Raw genomic sequence first — 14,347 nt, 5'->3', positions numbered from 1 at the left:
GGGGCTAACTCTCACCACTTCCAGCTCTAACTGGGAAACCCTGGACAAGTCACTTACTCTCATCCAATCTGCTGATTATGTAATAGGAGGATAGCAAAACCATCTCTCAGTCTTGTTAGAATAAGGAAATGAGAAGTCTATGTGCACCTTTTAAATTGTAAAGGTGCTGAATCAAGGTCAATCTTCTTGTTTCCTTCATTACTTCTGGTAAACGTTTATTCATTCATCTTAAAAAAATTTTTTTGGTATTGATTTAAATGAATATATGAACCTCAAGTTGGAATGCAATAATGTTCTTAACAAATACCATTATAAAAAGACTTTATATCATCCAATTCTGTTTCACTTGTTTAGTGCTTTATACTTCTGAAGGGCACAGAGCATCATTTCCATTTCTTCTTTGCATTTCTTACATATTACCATTCACATATATTATCTCACTTGCTCCTTAATACAGAGTGGGTGCCACTGCCCCAAGATGACTGATGAGGAAATTCAGGGACAGAGAGTTCCATTGAAGGCCTGACATCTTGGTTTCATTGCCTATCTCTCTTGGCCTTTATTTTTCTTTAAAGATTTATTTATTTTGAGAGAGAGTGAGAGAGAGCATGAGTGGGAGGGAAAGAGGGAGAGGGAGAGAGAATCCCAAGCAGATTCTGTGCTGAGCACAGAGCCCGACACGGGGCTCAATCTCATGACGCCTAACCAACTGAGCCACCCAGGCGCCCCTCTCTTGGCCTTTAAATAAAAATACTGTGATCCTGGTGTATAATCCATTTGGCATTAGTGCTTGGTCGTATCAAGGAAATTTCTGAAGTAGAATGCTGAGCACTTCCATAATCTTAGTGAAAAAAAACCACAACTACCCTTGGATGCAGCACTTAACAGTTGGCAAAATATTCTTATATAAGTTATTTTCTTAGTTCCTCCAAATCTGTGATAAGCACATGATTCCTACTGCATGTAAGAGGCACTATCATGTGACAAAAGGATAAGCCTACTTTATACACTGTTTATATCAGTGTACAAACAAACCAAAAATGACCTTGCTCTCCATTATTTTGTATTTAGTAATGCTCCTTGTCATTGTCTGATTCATTCATTTATTCCTTCCTTCAATCAATATTTAAGGGTCTACTCCGTACTAGGCAATGTGCTGGGTGCTTGGTATATACACTGGTACCGCAACATTTTGTTAAAAAGTGAAAGGAGTTACATTAAGACGAAAAGAACAAAAAGCTTATTTATGATGGATATCTTATTTTTAATGAAATTACGGACATCCAAATTGTTTTTTTTTTTTTCCCATGTCAATTTAAAAATATATCCCAGTGGCCCTTTCTAGGCTTCTTTTTCTCAGGAATGTTTATCAGCTTTAATTATCTGAACCCCTGTTAACTACACTTCCAATTATACTGGAAATAAATTACATTAATAATAACAGTTCAAAAATCCCAGTTACTTGAAGTACAATGAGGGGGAGATTTCAGCCTGAAAGATGTGGACTCCTAATATATTGCCTTACATCTCTTTCTGGGTGGCAAATTTTTAGTATCAGGTCTCAACGTATAGTGGAGAATGAGCTACATTCCTCCAGTTGAGGAACATGGCAGCTAGAGTATATTTATGTGACAGGAGTTAAAAGAGCCTTATAATCAGTAAGTTTGGGAATGCTGGGCTAAACAAAGAGACAGGACTCATTATCACAAGGCTTCTCAAACTCTTTATTATACCACGGTACTTGTGGAAGTCCAAGAGGTGGGTCAGCCAGCAGCACGTGCCACACTTACTGGACAATGGAACCCTAGTTGAGAAGGGTAAACTCAACAATCCAAATAACTAGTGTTCAGTCTAATATACCTGGGAAACCTCACATTCGGGGATTTCCATTTATAACCGCGTGTGACATGCATTTTTTTTTTTAAAGTAGGTTGCTGATTCTTTAAGCTTGCAGAGAGTTGAGTAGACAGAACAGATGTATGCCCCTGAAATGTGGAGGAGAGACCAATCGCTATGCGTAAACAAGGACTTTTTTTGGTTTTGACTTCTACTATAGCTCCAACAGCTAGCACTGCTTGGTACATGGCAGACACTTGGTAAAATCTGTTAAATAAATGGATAAAGGGATGAAACTTGCAGAAAGGAAAGAAGGTTATGTCGATTTCAGTATGAGTGGCCACACTGTTTTTCTGTCTTCAATGATTTCAATTTCCATATCCAGACTTCTAGACAGTGCTTAATTTATTTTCTTAGAACAAAAGACTGAGAATTATTCCAACAGCCTTTTGCATCATGACCCTGTACTAATCTAGTAAGAGAAAGGTTACTCTGCTCTTTGTTAATGAACAGCACATTAATGAGAGCTCCTTGAGATAATCCCACCTCTATTATGCAGGCAAAATTACATTTTCTAGCATAATTATTGTGTCAATCGAACTCCCAAATTTTGATATTAATTGTTTCACTTGCAAAGGCAACATCAACTTATTAGAGTTTGTTAAGCCTCTGGAAAATTGAGGGGAAACTCACAGTTTTAAGTAGTGATTATCAACCTATACTTCTCTTTTATTCTATCTTCTGCATATTTTCTTCCCAGCCAGAAGGACTGGGCAAGTTTTATTTCCTATAATTGGTTTTAAGAGAGAAACCAATGGGTTTTTTAAAATGTGTTTTTAAATTACATACCACTTACATTTCTCAGTCCTTACTTGAGACTCTAGGATATAAACTCTTTGAGGACACGGACCTTGAATGTTTTGTTGAAAATTATTCCTGGGACACCTGGGTAGCTCAGTCGGTTAAGCATCTGCCAGAGTCCTGGGATCCAGCTGCGCATTGGGCTCCCTTCTCAGCAGGGAGCCTGCTTCTCCCTCTCCCTCTGCCTGTCGTTCCCCCTGTTTGTGCTCTCTGTCAAATGAATAAATAAAATCTTAAATTAAAAAAAAAAAAAGAAGAAAGAAAACTGTATTCCTGGCACCAAAGACAACACCTGGAACGAAGAAGGTGCTCTCTAGATACTGCTAGATAAATGCTATGTTTCTCTTTCCACAGAGACTCCTCACTTCTGTTGTTGTAGCTGTTATTTAATCTCTACACCCAATGTGGGGCTCAAACTCACAACCCTGAGATCAAGAGTCACATGCTCTACTGACTGAGCCAGCCAGGAGACTGAGACTCAGCCACCCCCACCAAGACTTATCATTTTAAAGTAAAAATCTCTCTCTCTCTCCCTGATCCTCTCTTTCCCTCTCCACCCACCTCCCCCCCCACACACACACGAATACAGGAAAGTCTTGCTACACACTATGACATTTTTTTCCCAATGAAAACTACACAAACATGGAAGTTTGATTAAAATACATCATTAGGAGCACCTGGCTGGCTCAGTCAGAAAAGCATGCAACTCTTGATCTTGGGGTTGTGAGTTCGAGCCCCATGTTGGGTGGAGAGATTACTTAAAAAAATATTTTTCATTAGAGGAGTTCTAAGCCTGCGTATTTGTATATAATGTCCCCAAGTCACCTCCTCTTCCAAGCCTTAACCCATTCTGAGCCACAGAACAAGTTAGGAAGGAACCATAGGGGCGCCTGGGTGTTTCAGTTGGTTAAGCGACTGCCTTCGGCTCAGGTCATGATCCTGGAATCCCGGGATCTAGTCCCGCATCGGGCTCCCTCTGACCCTCCTCCCTCTCATGCTCTCTGTCTCTCATTCTCTCTGTCTCAAATAAATAAATAAAATCTTTAAAAAAAAAAAAAAAGGAAGGAAGGAACCATAATTCATATTTATTCACCTGATCAGCACTGGAGACATAGGATTAATCTATAAGCTAGGAGTGTGTTAGATCTCAGAAGCATGGCAGGATATTCTCCAATATATCTCCTTCAATAATTTTTATGTCGCAGCTGACCTTACCTCCACTAGAAAAAATATTATTTTCCTTTTTACTGTAAATTGTTTGTATCTACTTAAGTCTGATTTTATTCTAGATTGGGACCATGACTTCCCTACAGAGTAATACAGGTTTTATTTTATAAATACAAATCAACAGGACAATAGGATTCAGTACAGTGACTTACAAGCTCTGCCTTACGTTGGGCAAGGTACTGAATATATCAAAGTCCGATATGAAAATAATAAACACCTTTGTGCTAGGCTGCTGTAAGGATTAAATGAGATGGATAATCCACATGGAATGCTTAGCTTACTTTCAATATTACAGTCTCTGAGGGCTTATAGACTAATAGCCACAATGATCAAGTACCTCAACAAGTGCATCGTCTCTACACATCTTCCTTTTTACTCTCTAATAAGCCAGTCTCCCTCATTCCACCCACAGAAGTCAAAACTCAAAACAGGTATGCTTTCTCCCCAAGCACGAATTCTTCCCGCAGAGTTTAGATAGCATTTCTAGATTGCTCCTGGCTGGGTGTTATCATTTAGGGTAGTCATTCCTCTGACCCCCTGCACTTTTATGTAACATTCTTCTTTCCTCATCTGGTTCCTTAAAGAGTCTTGGTTGGGTGGGGACTTGACCCTTCATTTCAGTTTATCAAAAATTCCTAACCAGAGGGGATGAGTGCTGAATTCTAGGGGCATGCTGAGCTGGAGCATCTGTCCCTGGCCTTTTCATCTATGCAGCTTGCCGGTAATTGCTAAGTTTTCCCTCCTGAAACAATTATCCCCCCATTTCTCTCCCTGCCCCCACCCCACCCCCCAGTTAATTATCAGTTCTGGAATTAAACATGCTCGCCTCTCCTGCCGTTGCCATGACAACAGCTGGCCTGCACCTGCCACTGGGTGAACAGTGGCTCTTTTAGAAGAGGCGATGGTAGTTGCTGGCTCGACAAAAGCCAGGGAATAAACTCCTGTTTACCTGTCTGGGGAGAGAAGTTCTGGTTCGTTCCACCTTAGGCATTTTCCTGGCAAGCTCCATCTCAACTTCTGTCTCAGGCAAACTGCTTTTCGCCATTCAACAAAGAAAATGAAAAAATTTCCTGATAAAAATGCCAAATCCCTGTTGGGTTGTCACTTATTCCCAGCCAAGATGTTGGAAGATATGAATCTTGCATCCCCTGAGAAAGGCAGTATAATGCAGTGGTTGAAAGCATAGAATTTTAAGCCTGAGAGATCTGGGTTCTAATCCTGGTGGACTCACTTTCTGACTGTGTGACCATGGCTTAATCATATAACCTCCTGTAATATTAATTTCTTCATCTGTAAAAAGAAGAACGGAGTAACTACAGCTCACAGAGGGGTTCTGAAGCTCTGAAGAATATATGTGGGTCTGGCTCCTATTTATACTGTCCAGCACAGAAGCAGGTATCACTACTGCACCTGAGCAGCTGTCAGCCCCGGACAGCTGTAAAGCCAGGGCAAAGCTGGCAGCGCGGTCAGCTTTCAGCGGTCTCTGCCTGAGGGGCAGTCCCTGTGCAGCTGGGGTGTGACAGCTCGCTGCCCCTCACCTTGAGACCAAGAAGCGCCGAGCAGCCAGGGACAGCTGAGAAATGCTTCTCTCCCGACCTTCACTGCAACTCTCGCAGCTCCTCCTTCTCTGGGCTGTGTTCCTCGTGCTCAATCTCACTTTCCTTTAAATAGAATTGATGGAACCAGAGTGGAAGGAGACAGGTACTCACCAAGGAAACAAAATGCTTTTCCGTTTTACAACCACACTGCAACCTACGGGGAACAATTGGTAGTGGTGCTGGGCGGGGGGCGGGGGGATGAGGCATTTCTATAAGAAAGTGCTTTTCTTCCCTGAAACCCCTGCCTGTGGATAAGGAAGTATTTCTTTTATGAACGTACAACCACTCATAGTTAGGTCCTAGGTCCAAACGAGCACAGGCACATATATGAACACTGCTCCTTGGCAAAGACCTCACCATGTAGGCTACCCAAGTTTTATCTCAGCCTTTGGCCATCTCTCTTAATGTTCTGAAGCTACCTTCCTGGAGTTGTAGTTTTAAAGAAACCTACATTCATTGACTCTAAACTTCTTTGAAAGAGAAAAAAGAAAAAACAACAAAAACAAACCAAAACACAGGAACACACCAGCTTCTGCTCCCAGCATCTGCTACAGATGCCTGCTGCGGGTTTCTGGGTATAGAGGCGAATGCAGTTCAGCCACATGGAGCTACAAAAAAGGGGAAGATCCTTGGAAGCTGTTGGGAAAATGGAATTACTGACCTCTTGCCTGCCTCTCACTGGGAAGAAGTGAGAAGATGCTAGAGGCTAGCAGGTTTCTCCTAAAATGACAAGATACCACTAACCACAATTTCACTGTGGCTGCCACAGTTGAGGGGGCATAAGTAATGACATCAAATTTAGTTATTCTTAAAACACAGACTGGAGTTTTTGTGACTTCCTAAAACTGATTGTTTAGAGCCAGTCCAGAATGGCTATGAAGACAAACAAGGAAGAAGAGAACTAGGCCACAGCCAGACTCTTCAGCACCAGATCTAATTCAGGGACAAATGTAACATCGATTTAATTCTTAAACTAGCTTTTAAAAAATGCCTTTGGTCTTAAATCTATTTGGAAAATGTTGAGGCTTTAGTATTCCTTTTCTCTATTAATTTGGAAGGAACTAGATAACTACTTGCCAAACCTGATTTTAAATTTGAAGGAGGCAGGTGCTGTCAAAATAGGGGTAGAAGATATAAATCAAACAATTTCCCTCTTCAGCTACTTTAGCTAGTTGCTTGTTTTTCCAACTAAAAAAAGAAACTCAAAAGGAGAACACTTTCAATGCTTCATAGCATACCTGCCCTTTAAGTAAACAGAGTGTGCTATTTTGATGGGGAAACTGAGGCACGAAGAAAGCAAACAATTCACCCGCAACAAATCACAAGATGTGACTACAGGAAGAGACCCGTAAGATTCACGATTCTGCCCACTTCTTCTAAAGAAAGGACAAAGGGGTAGTACAAACCTTTTGGCACCTCAGTATAACACGTGAGACCCGCCTCAAGGTGGACTCACCCATCTTTCAGTCTCCTTTCCTGCCATAGCCCAGGTACGCAGTGCCTCAGCATTCCCCACACAGCACATGTGTTCTTCCTCTGAGCTTTCAGGCATGCTGGTCTCTGCTTGGGTGCCCTTCCTACCGTTTCCAACTGGAAAAGCCCCCCTCTCCCCACTCTTCAGGGTCCAGCACAAATGCTCTTTTCTGATTCTCTACTCTGCATTAGTTGTACCCTACTCTACATCCAACATACTCATTATAGAGCACCGTTATGATTAAGAGTCCACATGCTTGAGTCAGACGACGTGAGTTTGAACACCAGTTCTACCACTTTTAGCTGTGCCATCTCATGTATATATAACCTCTCTGCAACTCTAGGTAATGTATTAACCACCTATTAGGACTGCTAAGAGAAATAAATGAGATAATATATACAAATGTTTCGAGGAAAACCATAGCATGCAAAGTGATATTCAGGCCCCTTCTACTGGGCCTTTCATTTTTCTTTTCTTTTCTTTTTTAGCATTACGAAGCCAGAAAAGGCAGGCAGATGCATGTTAGAATACAGGATGCTCCTTGCCAGCATTTCTAGTGTGAGACAGATGGAAGTAAACTAGAGGCACCTTGGCTGAATTTTCCAGCTGTGAATGGATTCTCTGGTTATATACCAATATGCACAAAATAAAATAAAGTGACTATCACAGGTAAATTTCTGAAAAGCAATTACTTTAGCAAAGGAGGCTTGCTTTTATTATAGGTAGGCAGCATAATGCATAACATAGCTTTATCCTTCGTCTGGATGAGTAGAGGATAAATAATTGATATCAGCAGGGGAAAACAAAGTCAGCCCAGGTTCCGAAACAGGGAAATGTGATCAAGAGATTCTGTACGCTGAAGGCCAACTGAGATACTGGAATCCCACTTCTGTGTAATAAACAGCCCTGACATCTCCATTCCATGCCACAATTATCAGAGCCATGTTCTTTGGCTTCTAGCTAGGTCTTCCGAAATGAAGACAATGCAAAAACCAAACCAGGAATTTGAAATCAGGGGACAAAAGAAACCTAAGTGTATCACTGACTTAGTTCCTTTTTATGTTTCCAAACTAAGTTGTCAAGAAGAGAAATGTCATATCTAATTGACTTAGTTTCTTTTTATGTTTCCAAACTAAATTGTCAAGAAGAGAAATGTCGTATTTAAGAACACATGGTTATTATTTGGGGGAGGGGGGAGAGTACCTAGTATACAGCCCCAAGAAAATTTTTAAAGAAACAAAATTGAGAATATTTTTTAAAAATCTACTAAATTACAGAATCTATAGGCAGATTCCTTCCACTCCATATGTGATATGACTATTGCTTCACACAACGTTAGCCCAAAAAAACTGGGTGGGGAGCAGGGGAAAGAAAGGCTAGTGTTTACAGGGAAATAAAAACAGCCTACAAAGAGGCAACGAGGTTGAATGACTAGCCCAAGGTCTCATAGTCAGTCTCAGGCAGACCAAGACCAAGAATAGAATAGGTCTGCTGACTCTCCTTGAGCTCCTACTCCTTCAGAACTCGCTGCCTGTTTGATCACAGACTCAGCATGGGTCAGATTCACACTGATCTCAGCAGGAGCTTTCTGCCTGAATAAGAGCCAGCTCTGAAGATAAAATATTCTACAGAAGTCCCAAATATGGTTGTTACTATTAAAAAGCCATTTCCCTCTAAGTTTAAGAAAAAAAAAAAGCACAGAAAATCTTAATAGCAAATCAAGATTTAATACTGATCTTGCTCCTTTTTCCTCTGAGCACAAGGGTTTCAGGGTCCTTCCCTCTATGACTTCCTCCCACTACAAAACAGCTTCGAGGCAGCATATCCTACTGCCACCCCCTCTCCTCGAATATATATTATTTCTCAGCAGGCTCCAGTAGGAGTTGAGGAGCCAATCTGTGAGGGAGTGAACACAAGATCTCCCATAATAGCACAGAGAGACAGAAAATTGCTGCCAAAAGTGTAAATTGCTTTTTTTTTGCTTGGGGAAAAAAAAAAAAAAACCACTCTGGGCTTCAAAGACACCCTCTTAAAAGATAACTCCATGGTGGTTAATATCCATATTCTACAGATTAGGATTTCTGTTCGTCCATGCCCTCCAAGAATCCTTGCCATCTATGTAACTAGAATGGATCTGAAGAGTAAACCACCAAACACAGGGGCAACAGGCAGGGAATTCTGCAGGGTCAAAGGAAGGCTTGGCTGTCTGCTCCCCAGGGAGTCTGAAAGTACTCCTTTTGCTGCTGACCCTGAAAGGGCACTGTGTGAGGGTGAAATGAAGAAATACCCCTTTATAATGACAGAGGCTAAGGAAAGGAGAAGTAGCTTGCAGAAAACAGAGGCCCTAGCAAGTCAATGTCAAAGCAAGTGAGACCTCCCAGGTTAGAGAAATAAGAGCAAAGCAATCCTCTGAGAGTATGCGTGAATCCTCCTGGCTTTCCTTCAGGGTCACAGAAAGAAATGCGCTGGCAGATGAGGGCAGGTAGGGGTAGACAGTCCAAACAGCGGTGGAGGGCATGAACCCTGAAGCCAGAGTAGATTCAAATCCTAGCTCTGCTACTTACTGGCTCTGTGATCTAGGGCAAGTTAATCTTTCTGAGCATTAATTTCCTCATTTTACAAGTGAGCTAATAATTACATCATAAGCTTTACATGAGGATTAAATGAGAAGTGATATAAAATACCGTACACAGTAAACCTTCAATAAATGATAGCTATGATTATTGTTATTTATCAGCAGGACAACTACACAATAAAATTCAGGACCAGGAACAGACATGACCAACAGCACAATATTGGGACGCTTCACATCAAATGGCTTGGGGAATCAGAACCAAAAGGAGGAAAGAAGGCAGGGAGGCTGGCAGGAGGGAGGACACAAGCTCTATTATAGACAAATATGTACCCATAGCACGATTTCCCTTTGTTCCTGTGGAGTGGCTGGAGCGCAGTCTCACTGGACTTGGGTGCGGATGGTGGACAAGCGGCTGAATGGAAAGAATGCCAGCAAGGGAGACACAAGTGTCCCAATCCAAGAGGCCTGGACACAGAGTCTCCCAATTCATTCTCTTCCATCCCCTGTGCAGGCACACCCACACTTCCCTTCATTCAATACTTTCATTCAATACTTTCAGCAATACAGAAGCCTCTGGAACAAAACTCTGGCTTATTGAGATGGAAAACGTGTATCATAAATGAGAGAATTTCAGATCAAAGGCAATCTGCCCTGAAGTGTTAATTGGAATTAACGGAGACAAATGGTAGTCAACACAAACTGAATGGAACCAACAAATATAAATTTAAAGTTTAAAAAGAAAATTTGACTTCGTTTTCTTCTTTCTGTCAAATTAGAACATGCTCTTCATTGTACCAAAGGGTTCATTATACCAAAAAAGGGTTCTGTCATTGTACCAAAAGAGGATTCTATCAAGTCCTGGTATAACAGATTCCCTGCTGACATCCACGATAGCCTAGCTCGAAGGAGACAGCTTGATATTTTGGTTGCTAGTAAAGAAACTCTATGCTTCACGACTATCTTGTCAAAATGACATGAAGGTATCTGCAATTAAACTCTAAAACCAGTACCTACACTAAATAGTATCTTTGAAGCAAGTTAATCTCTTCATAAAGTCCCTGTATTCTTCTACTCAACGTGACTCTGACATGTAACCATGAAGACAAATGAGTGTGTTCATCCTAATCAGGTTCCTCTAAGCTACATGACATCTGCTAAGGTGTTTTCATTACACTGGTCTTGTCTGAACGCTCTTTCTGGGGAAGAAGAAAGTCTAGGGCTCTGTTTGGCCTGGATTTTAAGGAGCTAGAGCTAGTCTAGACAGTAGGAGAGATGGGAGTGCCAAGGAGATAATTTAGAGTCTGTCGAAACCAAAGGTCTGTGCAAAATGGTAAACACCTGGTCAATAACTAGAAAAGATGTGGATTTAGGCTCCCATCATCACTACTTTAGTCTAACTAGTCTCCCACCCTCTGGTGTTAATCCACTTCCAGTTAAGGCAGGGGAGACTTCCAAAATGCAAATCTACTCAGGTTAATTCCTGTTTACAATTCTTTTAAGCTTTCCCATTGCCTGCAAGACAGAGCTCAAACACCTTAGAAGGCCTATAAGGCCCTAAAGGATCTGGATTCTGCTTTCTTTCTTCCACTCTTCTCTTGTCTAGAGCTTCTGCACAAGTTGTTCCATCTACCTAGAACAACCCTACCCCCTACCCCCTGCTCCTCCTTTGCCTGCCTTCTCATCTTTCAGAGCCCTGTTTATATATGACCTTTTAGGGTAAGCCTTCCCTTACCCTCCAACAACAAAGCAGCCTAAACTTCCCTCAATCATAGCACTTGTCCCACAGTATAAGGGCCCAGTGATATGCTTATTTCTCCCACAAGGACAGGAATACTGGGTACTATATACCCAGTGAGTAACACAGTGCCCGACACATAGTAGGTCATGAGAAAAGAAAGGGAGGGAGTGGAAGGAAGGAGAGAGGGAGGAAAGAAATGAACTGTAATTCCGAGGGAGCCTGTTCCTGAGAACGGCTGGAAGGTGAATTTGAAGAAATTCCCTGAGGCTTTGCAGTTCTAAAGCAGGGTGCCTGTGGCTTTAGCCACAGTAGACAAGGAGCTAGATCTAGGCTGAGAACCATAGTTCTCAAAGGAGAGAAGCACCAAGAGATGCAGATGTGGAATAATGTCTGGCACCAAGAAACTGGCAGAGGGTGTGGGGACGGAGAAGGAAAAAAGAAGAAACTTTCTTTGTTGGTTTATAAACCAAAGGACTGAATTTTGGTTCCAGTAAGGTAACCTTGGACAATTCATGTACCTTCTTCCAATGAGAAATTTGAACTAGATAAGTGATTTTCAAACTGAGTTCTTTGGAACCCTAGGTTTCTGCAGAAGCCCCTCAGGGTCTATTGTATTGAAGAGAGAAGGTTCACCAATGGATCTGGCCCCCAACTTTAGCCAGAAAAAACTCTTTGTATACTGGGGTTCTACTTAAAGCTCATTTAAAAAAAAGGGGGGGGCCACTTCTGCTAAAACTAAAGCTTGAATAGCAGCGGCCTAACTGAACTCTCTGACACTTCCCAGCCTGAACAGTTCTTGATCCTATGTGACACAGGACCCACCTGCACATTTTATTTTACTTTGTACAAATGCCCCTTGACTGTGTGGATGGCAAAGCTGCAGCATTTCCTAGAGCCTGTTCTCACTGAGCAGCATGACAGCAAAAGTAAGGAAACCAAACTCCAGGTTTACTGCAAGGCTGAGGCAATAATGAAATACACTTTCACATTTCATGTGGTGACACAGAAGCAGAAAGGAGCATCTTCTTTTTCCTAAACCAAGTTAAGAAACGTAATACCTATGACCTAGGATTCACGGTATCAGTGTCTCGAGTCAGATGCAAAAATGTTATACGTCAGAAACAAAGAATATTGGACCCAAAGCCCATTAAAAAAGGCAATCCAATTCCAGTCAAGAAAGAACAATGCAAAAGTTTATCTAGGCAGTCCACCTGATAGCCTAATTACCATTTAAATATAGTGCCTACTCTTCCGAGCAAGGTATTCTGGAGTTACTGTCATTACATACTTTAAAGTCTACCTTTATCTGAAGGTTACAGGCAGGAAATGGCACAGATGGGGAAGGAGATGGGAGTCTTACAAAATAAGATTTTCAAAGCCCTGACTTAAGATGTTGATCCCTTTTCTGTGCTGTTCTTTGGCTGTCCATATTTCATGGGGCATTAAAAGGCCACAAATGTCACTCTACTTCAATTCTGAGAATAGACAAGCAGCAATAATGTGATCTTACCTGGGTCCTTCCTCGTCACCCTGAAAGAAACAGAAAGAAACAGCATTAGAAATCAACACTGGTAGAGACAGATTTAGGTTTCTTTCTTTTCCCTCCCCTCTTGCAACCTGAAAGCAAGGCTTGTGCATTTACTTTAACACAGACAAACCAGCAGATGTCCAAGGGCTAAGACCAGGGCTAATATAATCCTATGCTCGAACTGTCCAGCAGAGATCAACTGATAATTTGCCTTTGCAAGCAGGTAAGTGAATGCACAGACCTAGGAGGCCTAAATAATAGCCTTGCCTTTTTATTTGTATGGCTGGCAGTATTTAGTTCTGAGCAAACTGAGAACCCAAAATAGCAGCAGGTCTTAGGCAAAAGCTGACCAGCTCCAAAAGCATCAAGCTGTTTCCTTCAAAGAGTCATTTCTGTCCTGGGCTAGCATTTTTCTCTCCAAATATGAACATAGCAACTCTAATATAGGGCACACTGTGGTAAAAAGGGCACTGAACTGGGACTCAGAAAATTGGGACTCTAGTCCAAGCTCTATTATTTATTAGCTATGTGCCCTTGGGCAAGTTAATTAATTAATCTGAACCTTGGTCTTCTCCTTTATAAAAGGGGAGCTCTGGCATTTGATGATCTACAACATCCCTCAGCCCAACACTGGCTTTTCACTTTTTCTCATTCACTGTCTATAAAAACAATGTGTGAGGGGTAGCTGTCCAGGTACTGCATGCTCTGAATCTAACTTCACCGGTGATCAGAGCAGAGTCCTTTGACTCTCTTCTTGTGATCACACAAAATTTTTCAAATGATTCTTAAGCCTTCTCCACGGGACCTCACTCCTTCTTTTGGTGATGGGGTATTTTACATCCTTCTTTTTAGCCTTTCAGGGTTGGTCTCAATGGAGAATGTATCTCCTAGTTGTTAACTCCCCAGAGCACTTAATCAATTTGATTGTTCCTATAGGTATAAAGAATGAACTCTGGAGTCAGACACTCTAGGTTCAAATCTTGACTCCATCACTCATTTGCTGTATTACATTGGTCACGTTATTTTGCCTCACTTAATTTTAATTTCCTACTTTGTAAAATGGGGTAATAACCGTCCCTGTATCATAGGACGAAAGGAGGATTAAATGAATTAATATGTATAAACATCAAGCACAGTGCCTAAGACACAGGATGCACTTAATAAAGGTTATTATCACTATCAGTAACAATTCAGTATGATAAGCTACTATAGGTCAACACTAAGGGTAAAAGATAATAACTTAACCTAGGAACTCCCATTCAGGAACAGGGGAAACACAGGAAGAGAAAGAAAATGAATTATGTTAAGGGCTCTACCAAAGACATAAACAGAATGTTTGAAAGTCAGAAGGAAAGTGATAAACACAGCCTCTTCTGGAGAAAGGGGAAGGGAGGGCTTCACAGAGGTGACATTTATATTGGAACTTAAGGGATAAGCAGGACTTCCCCAGGTTGGCAACAGAAGATGAGTGGGAAGGGCACTGGACAAGCAAGAGCAAACGCACAGCAAT

The 14,347-nt window shown here is 41.5% G+C and overlaps 1 protein-coding gene across 3 annotated transcripts in view; it reads right to left on the bottom strand.

Moving 5' to 3' along the window:
- Positions 1-14,347, bottom strand: part of TRIM44 (tripartite motif containing 44) — a 110,192-nt gene that overhangs the window by 39,668 nt on the left and 56,177 nt on the right. For 2 of the 3 annotated variants that reach the window (XM_035012577.1, XM_035012578.1), the window contains one exon: positions 12,820-12,839. In XM_035012577.1, the coding sequence (XP_034868468.1) occupies positions 12,820-12,839 (20 nt within the window). Of the gene's footprint in view, positions 1-4,873; positions 4,956-5,462; positions 5,586-12,819; positions 12,840-14,347 lie in introns of all 3 variants that reach the window. The other variant, XM_035012576.1, reaches the window with a different exon arrangement.

This window comes from Mirounga leonina, unplaced genomic scaffold (genome assembly GCF_011800145.1).
Source record: "Mirounga leonina isolate KUSES-001 unplaced genomic scaffold, KU_Mleo_1.0 Mir_166, whole genome shotgun sequence".
Taxonomy (NCBI): Eukaryota; Metazoa; Chordata; class Mammalia; order Carnivora; family Phocidae; genus Mirounga; species Mirounga leonina.
The sequence above is the reverse complement of the archived record's forward strand: the minus strand, read 5'-3'. Positions and strand labels throughout refer to the sequence as shown.